This window comes from Triticum urartu, chromosome 2A, assembly GCF_056163025.1.
Source record: "Triticum urartu cultivar PI428250 chromosome 2A, HENAU_Tu73, whole genome shotgun sequence".
In the NCBI taxonomy this organism is placed as follows: Eukaryota; Viridiplantae; Streptophyta; class Magnoliopsida; order Poales; family Poaceae; genus Triticum; species Triticum urartu.
The window spans coordinates 50307765-50329288 of record NC_141874.1 but is presented as its reverse complement, the minus strand read 5'-3'; the positions used below and the strand labels follow the sequence as shown (position 1 = coordinate 50329288).

The window sequence follows — 21524 nt, the reverse complement described above, 5'->3', positions numbered from 1 at the left end:
TTTCTAAAAATTATCACAAATTTAATAAAAGCTCGCGTTTCAAAAAATGTTGACAATTTTAAAAAAATGTTTGTGTTTTCAAAAAAATATTCGCAAATTCAAAAAATGTTCATGTTTTCCAAAAACATTGTTCACAACTTCCGAAGATGCTTGCCCTTAAAAAATGGTCGTACTTTCGAAAAAAATGATGCATTGCTCATGCTTTTTCCTAAACCCAAATGAAAATAATGAACACTAAATAACCGAACCACTACAGTTCTGATCCGCTACAATTGCCCGCTTAGTATTTTAGCAAGAGCAGTCGCTCACTCATTGACAGTATTGCTACGCGGGGTGGCCCAGTAGGACGCTGCTGCGTCATGGTGTTGCTGGGTTTTCGTAATCATTTTACTCCATCTGTTTCAAAATATTGTGTATTTGTTTTTTAAAATGTCAAACCTTTTTAAGTTTGACCAGAAATCGTTACATTCATCATGAAATGAATTTCTATTTTCTTTCTATTTAGTATTGTCGAATTTTGTATCACGGCCTGCGGACAGAGAGAATCGTGTTTGTTTTGGGCTAGGAATAAAATAAATTACTCCACCTGCTATATGTTACTAATAGATTAGCCTGTTAGGTTAAGCTAGGGCTCACATGAGCAGATGATTAGCCAATGTACGCACTAAGCACTGCAGTACGGGATAATTTATCATTTGATTTTCAAGAAAAAAAGATGGTGGTTCAGTAAACTGAACTGCAACTGCATGCTGGGCCTTCAGAGCTAGTAACTGTAGCCCGGGTAAATGTAAATGCCTCCCACAGCTTCACTGATGTGGTAAGAACTTTTAGTACGTACTCCCTCTGTAAACTAATATAAAAGCGTTTAGATTACTAAAGTAGTGATCTAAATGCTCTTATATTTGTTTACGGAGGGAGTACTACCCGGTCACAGAAGTGCTCTGTTTGTCTTGTCCTGATGTAAGTGGAGATTCAAATAAAATTTTCGAAAACTGAAGCCACCACCCAAAGCATTGTGTACCTTCAAACCTTTCAAACTTAACATCGCAGAAGAAAAGAAGGAGGTTCCAAATTTTGAATCACGCCTTCTTCAGAGAGATAGAGAATCTTTTTTTTTTGGTGAAAAGATAGATTTTTCTTTGAGGGATTTGTGAAAAGATAGTTAGAGAATCGTGTGAGTCTTGGGCTCAGATAGAGAGCCTGCTGTATATACGCGCCTAGGCCAGCCAGATCGATGGGCCTCACTGACCGGCCGGCCGGCAGCGTAGGAAAGGAAAAAGCCTGGTCGATGCTGAACCGACGTGAGAGAAGGCCGGCAGCGTCTGAGAACGACGAAGCAATTTTAGTCCCACCTCGGCTAGCTACGAGGGGCTGGGTGCAGAGCTCGGCTATAAGAGGGAGGGGGGCGCCCACGTTGGGAGGCATCTTTGCGCTTGGGGCAATGACGCAGCTAGTGAGGTAATACCGAGGCGCGTCAATTGCTGGTTGAAAACTATTTCCAAACCCCCTCTTTGGCACTCCCTCTGTGGTGGGCCACTGAGAATTTCTGAAAGGGCTCCTTCTCCTTCGGGACTGGGTAAAGCCCTACAATACCCAAATTTAAATCTTTTTCTTGCCGCTGGGTTTATCAGCCGTAGCGTTTGATTGTCAGTAGGTTCTCTCTTCTGTCAGTGCAACCAGCATCGTCGGAAAAAAAGTAGCGTTTGGTTGTCTGGGATTTTGATGGTTGATGAATTGTTGTGGCCACACAACTGACATTATAACAACGGCACGCTTTCACAGACAGAACCACCACCGCAGGATGAACAAAGAATGCAGAGTACCAACCAGGCCGCGCACACATCACCATCTCTCTAACCAAACTTCATTTCTCTCCTCAATTTTGAGTTGCACAAACAAAACTGAAGACCTCTGATGGCGACGGTGATGGCCAGACCGACGGTGGCAAGCATAGATTTAGGTTTTTTAGATAGATGTTTTATTACTTGTTTTTCACATTTAGGGATCTATGGTGGACTTGATCTAAGTTATTTTTCTTACCTCTCAACCCACACTGTCTTGAAATATATTCAGTAAGCAGGTCTTTGGTGAAATATATTCAGTCTATACGCTCAAACTCTCTAGTCACCCCAAGCACCAACAGCACACATTTGCGAGCTAAAGTACATTACCATAGCTAGTAGCTCTGCCGCAAAGTGCAATTCCTTATGAAATAGACCCGCTGTCCAAGCTAATCCTAATTTACTCTCAAGTGCACACTCAACATCTGAAAGTGCAGCTTTCTGCCAGCCATCAAACAAACCCTAATTTACTCTCAAAATAAATGTATGTACACACAACTTCTGAAAGGCATTTAGTTTAACTTTGTGGTAGTTCGGAATAATCCATCATTCTCGCTAATATTTCCTTACTTCTACAACATGAAAACATTTGCTTCATTGTTAACTGTTCAAACTAGTTAAGCTGAGATTTCTTACTTATTAAACGCCCCCCCCCCCCCTTTTTTTATGGACGTGGTACCCATCCTAGCACTTTCCATGGCCAGGTCAGTGAAGAAATGGCGGTCAAATCACGTCTATAATCTTGTGGTTTTTCTGCTGCTGTTGTTCTTTGGAGAGAAGAGAGCAGTTTTGGAGCCACAAACTTCATCAGTTTGCGATGTTCACCTGTCTGAAACTGTAGGAATTTGTACCCAACGTGCAGCTTCTTCTCCAAATGGCATCGTCCAGCTCAAGGATCAGAAGGAGCATTCTCGAAAAAAAAAAGGATCAGAAGGAGTACATGTTCAGCTTTTCTTTTACCCCCAGACGTTAATAAGCCGTTACATGAAAGCACCATAAGAAAGGAACATGACAGCGACATGAGTGTGTGTGTTGGCCGAATGCTTCACGCAGCACAAGTTACAGGTTAGAAATTCAAATAGAGATACTTCACACACAACGTAAGATGAAAACAGAAATACTTGACAAAAGATAACTTGTAAAGTATAGTCAAGACACAAATAGTTAGGCATCTTACATATCTGCCAAATACTTGGACAAGCAAGAAACTAGCAAAACATAAATATATACATACAACTGGCTTAAGGCTATACTAAGGCACACACCGAATAAGGCCTTTTTGAGGTAACATGTAAATACCGTCGACCACATTGATATGATGTGACAAGCTCAATGAGAACTGCAGCAGCCCTTCATTCACCTATAGAGAAAACCAAATTGCCAATCTGTTAGCAACCAGATACATATCGGCAGAACCTAATAGTAGAACCTACTGTAACATAGTGTATAAACAAATGAGTACAAATTCCGGACCAGCTCGGCAACACAAGGAAGAGCTAAGTAATACTCCCTCTGTTCCTAAATATATGACGTTTTGGCAGTACAATTTGAACTGCCAAAACGTCTTATATTTAGGAATGCAGGGAGTAGATATCAAATATCATATTCCTGGTTATATCTCATAGAAATACCTGCAACACAAAATAAATCTTTGGTGCATTCTGACACTCTAGTTTATTGGGGTGGGGAATTAGAATGTTGTAAGACATGGTTTCTAGGATTTATCTCATGCAAACTCATCTCTCATCATGTGTCAACGAGACAAAATAAATAAATACATGCAAAAATGCAACACTGCCACCAGAAGTGATCTAGAATATTCAGATTTAAATAAATGAAGCCTGGTTAGAGAAAACAACTTCGGGGAAAAAAGGTGTTGATCATTTGACATTTGCCTTTACATTATTACTCACTTCATATTTGATTTGCTATGTCCCAAGGTTGAAGACAACTACATCATATAATGACACAAAAAAGGCCATAAGCATGTCTATATTGACCGATAACATACACGTAACAGTACAGCTACAAGTTCATCTATCTAGGAAAGGGACAATCTGTAGCTAAGTTTAAGTTGTTAGTGAACAACCGAACATCTAAAAACTGAAACAAAGATATTCTAGCAACCATGTACAAGACATAACAAGATTAGGTTACTCCTACAATATGAGGACTAAAGATGAACAATCACCTGGCGTGTAGAAACTGTTGAAGGAATGACAGGCTTTCCCAAAGTTTTCTTGACTGCATCGACTTCAGTTGAACAATATAGACAGTGCCATCCAGATACAATAACATTTCATTAGCATCCTGGTCGTATCCCAGTATCAGTTCCACCCCCTTCTCACTACCTCAGTCGGAGGAGAGAGCCCAAGAATGTCATGCATTTCGGTGGTCTTCCACAACACCCATGTGGCAACACCCTGACAATTGACCTTCCGCTGCCACGTTTGAATGTTATGGTAATGGTGGGACAATATGGCGAGACCAAGAGTGCCATCCTCTGCCTGGATGATCTGATGATTGCGGGGAACATTCATACCCAGAGGTGTCTCGATCACATCTAGACTCTGCCTATCCAAATCAAACTGAAGTATGCCGTCTTTCGCATGCTTTAACGGCCAGTAAAGAACATTGCCAATAAGGATGCTCTGAGCACCACCGCAACAAGCCGAACCTGGGTGTGGAGCCTCTGTCTGGATGAGATGGCCCCATGAGTTGATCTCGGAGGAGTAGACGCATGCGAGGGGTCGATGATCGTGGCTGCGCATGAACACCAAGACCACCTTGAACGGGCTGGAGCGGCAGCCGCCGTGCATGTGGCCCTGGCTGCGGTCAGCGCAGAGCACCGCCCCGTTGACGTGGCCCGTCTTGAACTCCGGCGGGACGGCCACGCGGCGCTGCTCGCCCGTGATGGGATCGCACACAAGGACCTCCGCCCGCGCCACGTCGAAGACGAGGACGCGGCCGTGGCGGCACCCGAGGAGGTGGGCCTCAGAGTCACATCGCGGATTCGCAGGTCCAAGCGCTCGGGATGGACGCGGTCGGGAGCGTCCAGGACGGGGGCGAACACGATGCCGTCGTCGCGGCGCTGGGAGAAGCCGAGGAGGGGTGGCTTCCCGTGGTGGGCGCGGAAGCGGGCGGTGAACTTGGGGTCGACGGCGACGCGTCGCCACCGCCTGCAGACGGCGGAGGCCCGGGGGAGGGAGGAGGGCTGCGGCGGGATACGGAGCAGGATCTCGCGGAGGAGGTCGTCGTTTTCGAGCGAAGGCGGAGGCGGAGGCGCCGGCGGCGAGCCGCGGCGTTGGTGTCGGCGTCGGCGGCGGGTCATTGGCGGTTGGCGTCGGCGTCGGTGGGCTCCCGCTCTCGCTCGTGGGGGTGGGGATGGATTTGGTGGGTGGAGTGCTTTTTTTCTGGAACCGCTTCTTTTTGTTTTTTGAGATGAGAACAACCGCTTCGTCTTTTCGTACACAAAGGAAGAGAAAAAAGAGCGACGTGCTGTTGGGCCCGGAGAGTTGTTGTAACGAGCGCTTGCTGGGATCTAGAAGAATGGACGGCCCATCCTGGGGATTTTTTTTTTTGCGGATAGAAGACTTGTATTACTCAGAAACCAAAGAGTTACAATCAGCGAGGGCTAGCTCTACAGCTACTGAAGGTCCAGAACCAAACCAAGTTATAATCCTACCTCCAGACCTAGCAAAGGAAGCTAGACTGTCGCTAACCATATTCTGAGAACGACTAGCAAAAGTAATACAAGATCTACGAAGACTTAAAAGGTACTGAATCTCTCTTACGATGGCTGAGTATAAGAATCTATCCACTCCTTGTGCCTGAATCATCTTCATGGCAACCATAGAATCCATTTTCACCATAATTGGTAGCTCAGTGTGTTGGATCGTCAAAGAAATCCCTTCCATGCACGCACAAAGCTCAGCTTCCAACACATCTCTGCAAGAGAAAAGTGCTCGACATGATGAAAAAATAATAGCACCCTTGTCATCCCTAAGGACCATGCCGGCACCCGCCCTGCCATTTTCATCAACCGATCCATCTTTATTTAACTTGACCCAACCAGCATCCGGCAATTTCCACCGACCACTACGCAAGGAGTCTCTGGAGTTCACCACTGGCGCATCAATAGGAGTCTTCCCCTTCCCCTGATAGTTGCATATATCATATTTCAGTCCTAGCAGGGAATCAAGATAGCTCACAAGGAACCTCTTCGAAGACTCAGCTGGAGGTGGGGGTTTATGGTGGACCACCTCATTCCGGACAAACCAAGCACGCCACAAGGTCATCAATAGCATGGATCGATCAACATCAGATAGAGGATCTAGTGCATGCAACAACCACTCTCTTCCCGTATGCTCTATCGTATCGATATCTGGCAGTGACCAAACCACCATCATCGTATGCCATAAATCCCGGCCAAGTGGGCAACGTACAAAAGGGTAAAAATTATCCTCAGCTTCTGTAGCACAAAGCGGACAGAGATCCGATGTTTCCAGCCCGCGTTTATGCTTGTTTTTCCAGGTTGGCAAGGAATCAACTACCACCCTCCAAGCGAAGTTGTGGACCGAAGGTGGAATGTCACATTTCCATATCAGCTGCCACACTTTTCTTCTGCCATCAGGTGCCGAGCTGGAGGCCGATTGTGCAAATCGATAAGCCTCTTCAAACGCAAAGTTGTAGGCACTTTTGACAGAAAATCTACCTTGTTTTCCTGGCCCCCAAGCAATGATATCTTCCTCCTATCTCGGGGATGCTCTGATTTTCAGTATTTCTACAACATCAGTTGGGAGGAAGTATTGTTGTAGTAAGGCCATATTCCAGGAAACGTTAGGATTAAGCAAACCTGCCACAAACCTGATTCTGCATGTACCCTGCACGGTTATCGGTTTGAAATTGAAAGGTCTGGGAATCCAGTTGTCGCGCCAAATTCTGATGCTTCGGCCATCTCCAACTCTCCAAAGGATCCCCTTCTTCAACAGGTCCAGGCCATGGCTGATCGCTTGCCATGATGAAGATGCATTCCCACTAAACACTGTATCCTCGAGTTTACCATCCGGGTAATATCTGGCCTTCAACACCTGTGCACAAAGAAAGTGTGGTATGGTAATGAGACGCTAGGCCTGTCGAGCTAACACGGCCTGGTTAAACAGTCGGAAATCCCTAAAGCCAACTGACGAGGACATGTATTGGGGGTAGGGTAACATGCCTGACCTAAAGGCCCTACCCATGGACACCGTATACTTTGTACTGGACCCCTGGGCTAGATCGCCGTTCAGATGTACCGCGACTTGAAAGTCACTCGGACGGCGATAACCACTCGGAGCACGGCACTTCACTCGACGAGCTCATTCCACTCGACCGTGTAACTCACTCGGATATGCAAAGACCAATAGTCAGCATGACGGTTTTGTAGTGGACAGGCATTATGGCATTGATGCTCCACTGTGTAACATAAGGGGTGAGGGGGTGGCGCACTCTATATAAGCCACCCCCCACCACTAGACTAGGGGGCTTTTGGGGGGCTTCCACCTCTCTCTCTTTCTAACCATTAGTCTCAGGACATAGCTCAGGCATGGAGATCCGCTCTCCCCTCTCTCTCAAACACACATTGTAATCCCCGGATACATACTCAGATAAAACAAAGCCTCTCCGGAGCACGAGACGTAGGGTTGTTATCTCCACCGTGAGAGACCCGAACTCGCTAAAACCACCGTGTCATCCATATGCATCTCGATAGATGATGCTCCTTTATCCTACCCCTCTTTTATTTATTGTCGGAATCGTTACCACGACAGTTGGCGCCCACCGTGGGGCATGGCGTGTATCGAGCCATGATGCAGATGGTTATTTCTTCTACCACCAGCGGCACTTCCATTCCTGCTGGTGCCCTCTACTTGGTTTGATCTTCATGTTTCAATATGTTTTCTATACTGTTCATTTACACGACGAGCAAAGCATCACAAACAGAAGGAAAGCGTACACCCATCCAAACACGTACAAGGAGAGCTATCAGCCTTCAGGTTGGCTGGCCTCCCATCTGCATGAGCTGATTACTTGAATCGACGCGAAAGCAAGAAACCGACTGCGCCTCCACGGACGACCACCGGCGCCATCCGTCCCGTTGTCATCTTCGACCTCGGCACCACCGACCGCGCCTCCGCGCGCAGCCACCGGTGGCGTCCGCGTCATCATCGTCGCCAACCTCGTCGCCGAGCCGCACGGACGTCCGTCGTCGCCGTTCGCCTCGCCGTCGACTCCGGCCTCGTGTTCTCGGCTGCTCGCCTGCAACCTCTGCGGTGGCGGCGCAGGCACGTAGCGCTCCCGCCTCCGGTCCAGCGGCCTGCGGCGGTCTCCGTGGTGGAGGCGCGCTTCGGCGGCGACCTAGGAAACAGCCTCAAGCGACGGCCGTTCGGGATTGAAGGAATAAGTGCCTGGTAAGTGCATGCATAACGTAGGCCACCTAATCGAGCGATAACTGCATGCAGGAAAAAACGAATGGAAGGACAACTCCCACACGTACGCAGGTAACGCGGCTCCATCGGCAATCATTAAGTGCATGCTTAATTAACGTCGATCTCATAATTCCGTCAAGCATGGATCGACCGTCGTTAAGGTAACCACCTTATTAAGCGGCCAATTAGGCGTCCGTTACCTAATTAGGGCATGTACATCAGTGCAGACGCCTGCTATCTATAACATGTGTACACATCATCTATAGACACCACCAAAAATAAAACGTACAACAGGGCATCTGGTTAGGCTGGCTGTACACACTCCAACCGCTTGTAAATACATGGCCCACGAACCTGCGATCTACTCCAGCCACGACGTGCGATGGACTCGTACAACGGGAAAGAAGTCGTCTATAAGCAGCGATATATACGCGAGCAGACCGTCGATATATCTACAGACAGGCTCTAGCGTTTTTCCCTTTCTCTCTCTCCCACGCCACTTTTTTTGCTACATGGCTTGTGTTACAGACGGCTGACTAGATGCCTTTATACATGCCCTTAGGGCATGTACAATGATTGATAAGATAGTTTTATCTTAAGTTTTGCATGTAATTTAGAGATAACAAAAAAAGAGTTTATAATGGGTCATCTCTTAGTCTTATCTTCAATAATTAGCAATTCCTAAAAACGTGGTGAGACATATTATGCTAAGAGATCATCCACCTCATCATTGATCCTACATGGCATTATTAAGATAGCACCATTGTACATGCCCTTATGGTGATTGACACCCCCGCCTTTCCCGCAAATTAATGGCTTAATTGCTCACCTTTCGGTTTCCACACCGATTAATCTGTGCATGCATGCACGGTCATGCGTGGTCTTTACTCTTTACAAAGTAGCATTCATGCATGCATGCACGGCCATCCGTGGTCTTTACTCCTTGCAAATTAGCATTTGTGCATGGACAGTTTATTTCAACAAAAAATACTTATGGATGTACTAACTTGTATTGTAGGCTTACTGAGACGAACAACGTCGATCGACCAACTCGCCATTTATTGCACTATGCTGATGGCGGGGCGACCGATTCACCTTTTTCACTCGACCGGCGAGCGAACAGGTTCACTCGACCGGCTAGCTCCGAGATGATTTTTGCACTCTAGACAATTAACATGCAAGCTATTCCATTGGTTGGCCTCAGCATGCAGTCACCGGCGCCATTCACCTCGTCGTCGTGTCCGGCTTCGTCTGCGAGGCCGACCGCCGGTGCCACCCGGCTTATCGTAGTCCCCAGCTACTCGACAGAGGATTAAGGACCTTATCTTTTCCGATCATTTATAGTTTAGAACAGTCTTTTTTCTGTTCGAACCCAAGTTCACTCGGATAGGACTAAAGTTCATTGGAATGACCATCCACTCGAACGATTCGCACGCATGTTTGGACAAATTGACTCGGATGGTTAACAAACCATTGCGACAGTCGGACATGGGCGTTTTGGTCCAGCAATCACTCGGACGCCCGCGCATCATCACTCTGCGGGTCGCGTCTACTTCACGCGGACGCCCGATGCATCGTCACTCCGCAGCACGCGTCTACATCACTCGGACGCCCGCGCAACATCACTCCGCGCCACGCGTCTACTTCACTCGGCCGCCCCGCGCGTCGCCACTCGGTTGGTCACCTCATAACCACTCGGCCGCCCCGCGCGTCGCCACTCGGTTGGTCACCTCATCACCACTTGGCCGCCCTCACCTCATCACCACTCGGCCGCCCCACGCGTCGCCACTCGGTTGGTCACCTCATCACCACACAGATTTTAAAAGTTTTTTCTGAAATAATTGTTGTTGCTTATACTTGTAACCAAAATCCCCCAGTGGGTGACTTAGCTGCGAATCTGTTTCGCCTAAGTTCAAGAAATCCTATCGAGTGATGAGTCAGCCTCCCACTCGGGGGCTTAGCTGCAGTCCAGTACTCGCCTAAGTTTGAAAAAATCCTACCGAGTGGAGAGCAAACCTCTCACTTGAGGGCTTAACCGCAGTCCAGTACTCGCCTAAGTTTGAAAAAATCCTACCGAGTGGAGAGCAAACCTCCCACTCGGGGGCTTAGCTGCAGTCCAGTACTCGCCTAAGTTTGAAAAAATCCTACCGAGTGGAGAGCAAACCTCCCACTCGGGGACTTAGCTGCAATCCAGTACTCGCCTAAGTTTGAAAAAAAATCCTACCAAGTGGAGAGCAAACCTCCCACTCGGGGGCTTAGCTGCAGTCCAGTACTCGCCTAAGTTAGAAAAAATCCTACCGAGTGAAGAGCAAACCTCCCACTCGGGGGCTTAGCTGCAGTCCAGTGCTCGCCTAAGTGTTTGAAATCCTACCGAGTGGAGAGCAAGCCTCCCACTCGGAGGCTTAGCTGCAGTCCAAGTACTCGCCTAAGTAGCCAAAATCTGACTGAGACAAGAGCAAACCTCTAACTCAAGGAGCTGCATCACAAGTATAATGTGCGCTCCATCCCTATCCGCAAGGACACCAAGACGAAGGTCGACTGTCACCATCGCCTCGTCACCACTCGGCCACTCGCGCGCCTTCAGATAGCTAAGTCATTTTACATCCTGTTATTTCCGTCTTCCCGAGTGTCCCGTAATTCACACATCACGTTCACTCGGAGGCCATGCCGCCGAGTGTACCTCTATGCTCGGCTGCTTATTTTCACATACTTGCTTAGTACTGGTTATGTGACTCACGAGTCCAGCTTCCATTTTTTCGCATGCATCATTCACGAACACCATGTGTCGTTCTTCATTTCGAGTTTGCATCGGTCCTCCGGGGCTGCAACTCAGTTAAAACACTACACTTCCATTTTATTTGAGCCAGTATTCCAATGAGTTCGGTCGGATCCGTCGCTTCGACAAGTTTGAACGGATCCTTCGCTCTCTCAGACTCTTGCTGGTCAACCAGCAAGCCCCTTGCACTCCCAGCAGGTGTCTATGGGTGTTATTCACACAAATCATTTCAGCACACATCAAATTTCCTTGAGAAATTATTTCGTTGGCTTGTGCCATTTTTACACAAGTTATGCGATCACTCGACGGCCCTATGCGCCAACTTCATCGCTGCTCGGACTCGGTCACCGTACCGGTCCTAGCGCACCACAACACCGACCTTGTCACCTGTTGGCTTCAAACACATTCGGCCAACCCCTCAGAGGAATCCTCTTCATCATATCAATGACATAGACCTCGTCAGGCATGAGACTGATAAGTCCCTTTTATAATTAAATTGCACACTTCACTCCCTGCGAGTTTGCCTCTTTCGAGCATCACTCAGAAGCCTCTCCTCATCTTTACCCGAGTCCGACTCGATGAATTACAAATTATTCATTCAAAACTATATTTCTTGTATTCTGGCACGTCCGTTGTCGAAGCCTATAGTACGCTTGGGGGCTACGCCGCACTCGGGAGCTGCAGCTCATTCGGAATGACACTCTCCTAAGTGGTCGAGTACTTCATCACCAGTCAGACCCTTCACTTCAACAAGTACATTCGATCCGTCACTTTGACAAATTACATAATCACCCAGACACTCTGCACGCCATCTTCGTTCCTACTCAGACTCAGTTGTCGCGCCGGTCTTGTTGCGCCGCAGCCACACTACACCGACCTCGTCACTACATCATCTTCGAAAGCATCTGGCTAACTCCTTCAAGGACCATTTTTGCCACTTGGCTGGACACTTAGTCCTTCACTAGGCCACCTCGCCTAGCATCACTCGGCCGCCCCACGCGTCGCCACTCAGATTTACACGTCTTCACCACTCGGCCGCCCCGCGCGTCGCCACTCGGATCTGCACGTCTTCACCACTCGGCCGCCCCGCGCGTCGCCACTCGGTTGTACACGTCCTCGCCCCTCGGCCGCCCCGCGCGTCACCATCAGTTGGACATGTCCTCACCTCTACACCCCCAACACTGGAACAACTAAGTTACTCATATGTTCAAACCTCATATCACACTCTGTAGCAATCTTACCTTTTTCGAGCATCACTCGGGGGCTTCGCACAGCCCTGGGCCATGTCGCCCTCATGGGTTACGCCCATTTGGTCAACCTATTGATCACATTAGGAATATTCTTCTGACCATACATGCTCGGTCTGCCGAAAATCTATAAGGGTAGTACTGTCCACTCGGACGATCGCCCAAATCGTTACCTGAAGTCATCTTTAAGACTGCAAAGGGTGAAAACAACGCTCCTCTACGGATACACTTGACCCTTATCCTAGGCTCCAAGGCGTCAGTTTTCCAAACTTGGACTCGGAGATAGCATGTGCTGGTGTTCCTCTAGGATAATGAGTGACCTCTCTCCGGAGAGTCAGCCCACACACTAGCCTCGCCACTCGGGTTTCATAGCACGTCCATGTCAGACCACTAGTCTATCTCCTCCGGGAGACATACGAGTGCCACCAAGTTTTTCCTTGCAGTCAACATACCTCGATCAGTCGGGAAGCATGTCCACTCGGACAAATATCCCTTTCATGCAAAAGGGTGAAAACGAAGCTCCTCTACGGATACGATGTACTCTTGCAAATACCCCTTCCACACAAAATCTAACGGTCAATATAAGAAGTACTACTGGAACGATTACTCCCTGGAGTGTCCGGCTTTTTTCTACAGTCGGCAGTTTCAAAGCCGAATTCATTCACCGTGCCGAGAGCACGAAGATTCACCTGCTTGATCGAGTTCCAGCCTGAATTTATTTACCGTGCCGAGTGCACGAAGATCATTCCGACTGACTCAGCTCCAGGCTGAGCTTATTTACCATGTCAAGCACCTGAAGATGCATCCGATTGACTCAATTTCAGACTAAAAGATATTTACCGTGTCGACTGTGTGGAGGTTTACCAGGAGACTAAAACCCTCTGCCCGACTCATCTAGTCCGACAGAGGCTCGGGGACTACACCCAGCGGGTGCACTCAGCGTGCCCCCACTGGAAGATAACTCGGAAAGAAACATTTTGCTCGATGCAAAACCAGCTCCAGAATTACTCGACCTCCGAGTCAGAGAAGAACAAGTTCGATCAGTACCATCTAAGAAGAGTTTTAGTTCTCTCAGACCCCTGTCGACTGCCCGCAGTCGACGGCGGTCTCGGGGACTACACCCAGTGGGTGCACTCAGCGTGCCCCCACTGGAGTAATCTCCACTCGGTATGGCCTGACCAGTCCGAGTGATGAACAACAACAAAAAAGACAGGCGCTAAGACTCCCGCCGACTGTTGGTATCCACTCGGAACGGTCCACCCGGTCCGAGTGACGGCCAAACAACAACAAAAAAGACAGGCTCTAAGACTCCCGCCGACTGCCCGCAGTCGACGACAGTCTCTGGGACTACACCCAGTGGGTGCACTCAGCGTGCCCCCACTGGAACGGTATCCACTCGAACGGTCCGCCCGGTTTGAGTGACGGCCAAACAACAAAAAAAGACACGTTCCAGGCGTGAAGAAATTTCGAGTAATCAGTTACTCAATGCAGGACCAGCTCCAAATCACTCCAAAAAAATTGCTATAAGGTGAGTTTAACGCTCCTCCACGGACCCGTTTGAGCTCATTTCACTCGGACACCATACAGTCTGGAATCCGTCAAGGCAACATGCGGAGATAAGATCGCCGGGTGACCAGAGGGAGTTCATAAGTGCCTCTGCAGCACTCGACTCATCTGGGAATTCACCTCGACTCGACCCGCTCAACCTCGACCGATTCAGGGGCTAATGACGAGGACATGTATTGGGGGTAGGGTAACATGCCTAACCTAAAGGCCCTACCCATGGACACCGTATACTTTGTACTGGACCCCTGGGCTAGATCGCCGTCCAGATGTACCGCAACTTGAAAGTCACTCGGACGGCGATAACCACTCGGAGCACGGCACTTCACTCGACGAGCTCATTCCACTCGACCGTGTAACTCACTCGGATATGCAAAGACCAATAGTCAGCATGACGGTTTTGTAGTGGACAAGCATTATGGCATTGATACTCCACCGTGTAACATAAGGGGTGAGGGGGTGGCGCACTCTATATAAGCCACCCCCCACCACTAGACTAGGGGGCTTTTTGGGGGCTTCCACCTCTCTCTCTTTCTAACCATTAGTCTCAGGACATAGCTCAGGCATGGAGATCCGCTCTCCCCTCTCTCTCAAACACACATTGTAATCCCCGGATACATACTCAGATAAAACAAAACCTCTCCGGAGCACGAGACGTAGGGTTGTTATCTCCACTGTGAGAGGCCCGAACTCGCTAAAACCACCGTGTCATCCATATGCATCTCGATAGATCATGCTCCTTTATCCTATCCCTCTTTTGTCGGAATCGTTACCACGACACCAACTCCTCCTTTATTCTTCGGTTGCATCAGACTATCCCACGAGCGCCAGTGAGCCTTTCTCTTCCCTTGCGCCGAGCCCCAATAGTAGCTCCTGACCATTCTTGTGAGCTCGTCACAAACAGAAAACGGAAGTTTAAAAACTTGATGTACATGGGGTAGGACTTGTGCTACTGATTTAATAAGGACCTCTTTTCCGGGCTGCGCCAAGAATCCATCTCCCCACTGTAACAAGTGTTTTGTTAAGCTCATCTGAAGGAATTCGCTCGTGAGAGAGAAGTAAAAAAAAAGAAAGAGAGAGAGAGAACTTTTATTTATTTTTTAAGATCCAGCATGATGCATTGCTGTTGGCTTTCATTGATATAGCATAGGAGAGCGGGGAAACAGGGTTTGATCAAGCGAGTTTGGTTCAAGTTGGAGCGCGCTCTCTCTCTCTCTCTCAAAATAAAAGGTTGAAGTTGGAGCAAAAATAAGTAGTAGCACCTGGCCGCTATACGAATCCCCCCATCTTGTGACCGTGAACACACTTGAAAATTATGGGCTACTTTTCTTGACATAAAATAGCCGTACAACTTCATCAGATCAGGCAGAAAGTGATGCTGTGCCGACGAAACCAAACTGAAGATTTTCTGAAACTTGGGGGTATCCGTCCACTTGCTTCTGATCGAACTTGGCCATATGAATCATATTTGTCGTTCACGTTGTTTTTCGTCGTGGGTGTGCCAATAATGCCCTGAGAATCTTACGGATGACATGATATGTGCCCATGTGGATGTGGGTTTGTATTTTGAGTATTAAATTGTTCTAGCATGCAATATAATTTAGTATTTCCTCCATATCAAAATAAGTGTCGCTCATGTAGTACAATACAAGTATACAGCCCTTTTAAACTGCTGGGGACGGAACAGGTAGTACAGTATATAGCACGCAACGCTGGAATAGATGAGTTTAGTTCATCAATGCCTCCTGCCATACTATCGTGCTACTTGTTCTACGTAGGTCGGCAGAATTCCATTTCGAGATTTTCAGTGTTGCAGACGTTGAAAACAAACAAGGTGTTGTTTTGTTTTCACCCTAGTTGTTCTACTTGTTCTACTTGTTCTACTCAGGGTGTTGTTTTGTTTTCACCCTAGTTGCAAGTCCACCCCCGACTTGCAACTCGAGGCATGTAGTTTTTTTAGGGGCCCAATTGCAAGTCAACCTTCGACTCGCAACTAGGGGGCGTATATTTTGTAGGGGCCCAATTACATGTCAACTATCGACTCACAATTGTCCATGTGCGGAGGGACTGGCCCAGGCACACTCGTCTGCTATTGTGCTTTTTTGGACAAACAAACAAGAGACAATACGTGGGATGATGTCATACTTAGATGTGACATAACTACTCAAAAAAAATGTGTCCTTGTTTTTGGGAAGTGTTAGTGTTTCAGAAAATATTCAAAAAAAATTAAAAAAAATGCATTTTAAAAACTTTTTGAGTTTTTTAAATTGTTCATGTTTTCAAAAATTGCTTGTGTTTTCAAAAATGTTTGCAACTACAAATATTGTTCACATTTTTATTTAAATATTCTGCATCTATAAATTTGTTCACAAATTTTTAATAAATGTTCAAAAAGGTTTCAAATCTGACGATGTAGTGAGTTCCTAAATATTCACGCTGATTAATTATCGCAAACATCCATTTATTCTAGTGGCTAGAAGACACGCGTTAAGTAGTTGGAGCATGGTAGTTCGATTCCTTCTTAAGTGTGGCTTTTGTCTTGCAACTTTTTCTTGTTTTTTTTCTGAGACGAAACAACATACTTAAGATTTTTTTTTCCTGTGTGCTACAAACCAAGAAGCTTCGGTGCCTAGCTGTGTATACCCGCCAGTCGAGACGCACTCAGCTTGTTTAGCACCAACGGAGAAACTCGGCTGGACAACCATCAAACAAAAATTAAACGAATCAGCTGTAGAAAGTTGTCAATGAAAGAGCCACAAGCAAAATGTGACATCATATTAGATGTAAGATAATATCTCACATCTAAATATGACATAGAATTCGGATAACGCATATTTATCGGGTACAGGGAGGCATCATGCATGCTCATACAGCAAGCCAAGCATGCAAACAGCCACACATGATACGTGGCCCCTTCATCACTTCCTCTGAATTATTTTCGTGCCCCACGCCACGAGCACATACACACACACACACACGATCACGTCTTGCCACTGATCACTAGCCCTTACTTAGCGTTGACGAACCTGCAGTCCTTCCTGACCTCCCCCTGCCCGCCGGTGAGCGGCCCGTTCTCCGACATCCTCACCAGCGCCGCCGCGAACGTCTCACGAAAGTACCCGTTATCGGCCGCCATCTTCTTCACGAACGGTGCGGTGCGCGGGTCGGAGGCGAGCCGCTGGTCCACGAGCAGGAGGCCCCGGCCTTTCAGCAGGTTCTTGTGGTACATGTTGTCGAGCACCATGGGCGTGGCGCGGTCGTTGCGCGCGTACGCCACGTCGCGGGTGTCCTCCCTCGCGTCCGCCGTCGGGCACCGGTCCCGCAGGTACGCGCCGTACGCCGGCTCCATGCCGCCGTCCACTGCCGGGTACAGCCGCGCCACCAGGTTGTTGCAGTGGACGCGGCCCACCGAGTGCGCGCCCAGCAGCGCCACAACGGCCTCCGCGTCCAGCCCCATGGCCGCGAACCGGGACAGCACCGCCGACACCGTGTCGTTGTGGTTCGGGACGTACCGCTCCACCTCGCCGTACCGGCTCTCCGTGGCGTCCCGCCGCCCCGTCCGCATCGGGATCGCCGCCGGCCCGCCCAGCATGGCCGCGCCGTCCCTGGCGGCCAGCGCGAGCACGTCGGCGCACGACACTGTCCCCGGGCATTCGCGCTCCAGGGCGGACTTGATGGCGCCCACGTACTTGAAGTTGCGCATGCCGAAGCTCCTCGGGGAGGCCTGCTCGGAGACGAGGCCCGTGGCGGCGTCGGTCTCCAGGAGCAGCGACGCGTCGCAGGACTTGACGGTGCAGTCGTGGAAGAGGGCCCGGAGCCACGACACGGCCGTGTTGCCGTGCTCCTCGTACAGCCTCCTCACCTGCTCCTTGACGATCTCCTCCGCCCTCGGGCAGCTCTCGGAGTAGTAGTTCAGCCTCAGACCATCGCCGCCACCACCACTCGCCGCGGCGGCGGCAGCATTCCCTGCCATGGCAGCAGATTAAGCAGACCGTGTTGAAGTTCTACTGCTCGAGAAGTACTTGTAGATATCCATGATCGATGCATTTCAGACGGAAACTAAGGAAGGAAATTTGCAGTTAGTAACTTACGAGCAGTGAAGCAGCACAAGAGGAGCAGTGCAGATGCCACTGGCACTAGGCTTGAGCTCAGACCCATCTCCAGTTCACTCTGCCTTACAGATATCCAAGGGGAGTGGAAGGTGCTCCACCCACTCTCATCTCGTCTCGTTCTTATAGCCTGGGCGCCGAGTTGGAGGGAAGAGGTGAATGAAAGTGACACCATTGGAGATGGTCCAGTGCTCTATATCCATGAAAATGCAGTTACTTCCTGGCTGACCGACACATGCGAAGGTGTGTGCAAGTGCAGCAGTAACAGAAACACAAGTCATAAACTTGGTTGAATGCGATTAAAGCCACGTTGAAATCAACTTTCTGTAAGAGGGGCCTTACTTGACAGTTGCTGAAAGAAGAACAGCGGTCAGTTCCATACCTTCCCAGCTTCCGGAAAGTGGGGACGAGCGCGCTTACATGAATTTGACATGCACCACCACCTTACTCCATTTCAGCCAAAGAGATTTGCAGTGCATATGTGGTTCAATGAAAGCGCTTGAAATGAATGCATCCATCAGTTACCTGACTTGGTTTCCTAGACCTCAACTCACAGCCTGCAAGCTTCAGACGATTGCATATGCCACTACACATAAACTTCCCAACAGAGATCCACATTAAAAACCTCCGGGAACTGGCTACCATGAACAAGCAAGGTAGTATGGGGGGAATTGGATAATTAAATTAAAAACCATTGTTTCAGCGTTGCGTGCCTATCTTAAACATCTGAAACTCGGACAGCAATGCATTGGTCTCAATCAGGCTTAAGTTTCCAAGTACCCACGCTATTGCAATGCAGTGCATGAGCCATTATTGCGAACCACCGCTAAGAACAAATTGTGTGAATGCTGAAAAATATTGCAAATAATACGACAGACTCTATAAATGATGTTTTGGGATATCTATTTTTTTCAGGAGGTCTGCTTCGGTACACCCCCCCTCGCTTAACGTATAAGGGCATTTTGGGCATACGGTGCTTAACGTATCCCGCGCCGTATGCGGCGTGCCCATACAGGTAGAGCCGAGCGCATGGCTCGAGCCGATACGGTCGGCTCGCATCTACCCTCTCCCCCTTCGTGCGAAACAAAAAAACCACGACCTGCGTTGATCACGCGGCCCGTTCCAACGTCGCCCCGCCCCGCCGATCGCCGCCATTACCCGCCGATCGCCGCCCTTACCCGCCGATCGCCGCCTTTCCCCGCCGATCGCCGACCATTTTCCCGTCTTCACCCGGGATCTGGCCGGCGCGGACGTTGTTGGAGTCGCCCGCCGTACGTGATGTCGCCTCCGTGCATGTCGTCGCGGTGACGTGGCCTACGTGGACGCCGTCGCCGCACGCAACTCCGTGATCAACCTCTCCGGGAACGTCCTCGCCGTCCGCAGCCACGCCAGGCCGGCCGAAGTGCACGTGCACGCCATGTAAGCCGTCTAGTTTGTCAAAAAAATTGTATCAGTAAATAATTATGTGCGATCACTTGTTAGATAAGAAGTTGTCATATGTATGATCGTAGTACATTTAATTTGATTTAAAATTGATAGATCAATTTTTATTATAATATTGCAGTGTTGGTTGTGAGATCATTCAATGGATAAAGAAACTGCATTTACGGATCTGTTTTTGGACACGAGTGAGTGGGATGGTAGCGATAGTGTTGATCGTACGAATGGTAATGATAGTAAAGATGATGATGATGGCAGCGACAATGAATCCTGGTCGTCGTACGATAATTTACCTGAGGAGGATTTTCAAAAGAAGGAGGAGGGTGCTTGTAGTGAAAACGTAAGTGTCGTGTACAATCTTTTCGTCGGATGAAGAACCATATGGTACTTACATGTGCATATGATTTTTTTATGTGCAGGAGGATATTGACGTCCTGAACGAGGAAAATCATGGTGTTGAATCTTTCGCGGATAACATAAACCAGGTTCGGTCCAAAATTTAAGATGTCATTGAATAACAAAAACTTGTTGATGACAACTTACACTTGCTTATGTGGAATATTGTAGGCTAACTTTGATGGTTGGAGTGGTGATGATGAATATGAGCATGAGGATGGAGCTAATATGGACATTGAGGAAGCTGAAATCCAGCAACGTGCGCTGGAGACACAGTTGAAGGTTATGGGTATGACATTTGCATCACAATGGGAGGCCTACATGTTCTATAATAACTACGCCAAAGACCGTGGATTCAGTATCAGAAAAGATAAGGTGAAACGAGGAAAAGGACTTTCAACCACTGTTCGGTATAGGCGATACGTTTGCTCGAGGGCAGGAAAACGTCTCAGTAAATTTTTAAACCCGAGGGCCGTACCCGCAGGCTAAGACCTGAGACTCGTTGCGAGTGTGGCGCACATTTAGTCGTGAAGTTGGACAAAGGACGTGGAGTTTGGTTCGTGGCAGCTTTTATGGATGATCACAACCATTTGTTAGCGAGACCAGATGAGGTGGTATTTCTGTGGTCACATCGAGTGATGGGAGATCACCAGATAGCTGAGATCTTGGCGATGGAGGGAGCTGGGATCAGAAAGCATATCATCGTCGACAACTTCATTAGCAGGTATGGCTCGTATGATAAGTGTGGGTTTCTGAGACGAGACATGTACAACCTATGTTGCCGAGAAAAAATGAAGTTGATTGCGAAGGGTGATGCTAACACGGCAATCGGGATTATGAGGAGCAAAAAGGAGAAGGATCCAGACTTTTTCTTTGAGTACGTGCTCGATAAGGAGGGCCGTTTGAAGAGCATGTTCTGGTGTGATGCACAGTCGCGGTGGGACTATCAGTTGTATGGAGATGTGACTGTGTTCGACAGCACGTATAAGATGAACAGATATGGTATGCCGTTTATCCCCTTTGTTGGTGTAAATAATCACCGTTGCGCCACAGTTTTTGGTTGTGCCATTGTGTCCAACGAGACCGAAGCGACGTACGTGTGGCTGCTCCAGACATTCCTGAGGGCCAATTGTCAGAAAAAGCCAAGGTCAATCATCAGAGATGGAGACGCTGCAATGATACGAGCTATTCGGTTGGTTTTGGTTGATGTGTTGCACCGTCTCTGCTCATGGCACATGGAAAAAAAACATGCAGAAGCACCTTAATTACAAATCGCTAAATGAGTTCAGGGCACTCTTGTACTACTCCACCTCTCCAGCCAACTTTGAGGCGAGATGGCACGCTTTTGTCCGTAAATGGAAGACTGATAAAACAGAAGAGTGGCTGAGTAGGATGTACAGGAAGAGGAGTCTGTGGGCAGCATCATATCTGTCCGATGGTTTTTTTTTGGGTATGCGCAGTAATCAGAGGAGTGAAAGCCTTAACTCTTGTCTTCACCTTCACCTGGACGGCGGTATGACTATTGTTGACCTAGTTGTGCATTATGAGAATTGCATAGTTCGACTACGTGAGAACAAGGCGCATGATGACTGTGTTTCAAATCAGTCATTCCCACCATCAGTCACAGAATATAAGGATATTGAGAAGCATGCTGCCGAAGTATTCACTCATTCCAATTTTTATATTCT

At 48.3% G+C, this 21524-nt stretch overlaps 1 protein-coding gene and 3 pseudogenes across 2 annotated transcripts; 2 read left to right on the top strand and 2 right to left on the bottom strand.

Moving 5' to 3' along the window:
* The first annotated feature begins 1423 nt into the window (after nt 1-1423).
* On the top strand, nt 1424-1584 carry LOC147983607 (U4 spliceosomal RNA; annotated as a pseudogene).
* A 947-nt stretch (nt 1585-2531) lies between these two features.
* LOC147983606 (uncharacterized) lies at nt 2532-5262 on the bottom strand (annotated as a pseudogene). The gene is made up of 2 exons (XR_015614996.1): nt 4033-5262; nt 2532-3201 (listed from the first exon to the last, which is right to left on the bottom strand). The product of XR_015614996.1 is annotated as an uncharacterized LOC147983606 (transcript).
* Nucleotides 5263-16656: 11394 nt separating this feature from the next.
* LOC125540897 (peroxidase 21-like) lies at nt 16657-18175 on the bottom strand. The gene is made up of 2 exons (XM_048704427.2): nt 17983-18175; nt 16657-17857 (listed from the first exon to the last, which is right to left on the bottom strand). The coding sequence occupies exons 1-2, from the start codon at nt 18173-18175 to the stop codon at nt 16899-16901; spliced, it is 1152 nt and encodes a 383-aa protein (XP_048560384.2). The 3' UTR covers nt 16657-16898.
* Nucleotides 18176-20064: 1889 nt separating this feature from the next.
* Nucleotides 20065-21101, top strand: LOC147983605 (protein FAR1-RELATED SEQUENCE 5-like; annotated as a pseudogene).
* Nucleotides 21102-21524: the final 423 nt, after the last annotated feature.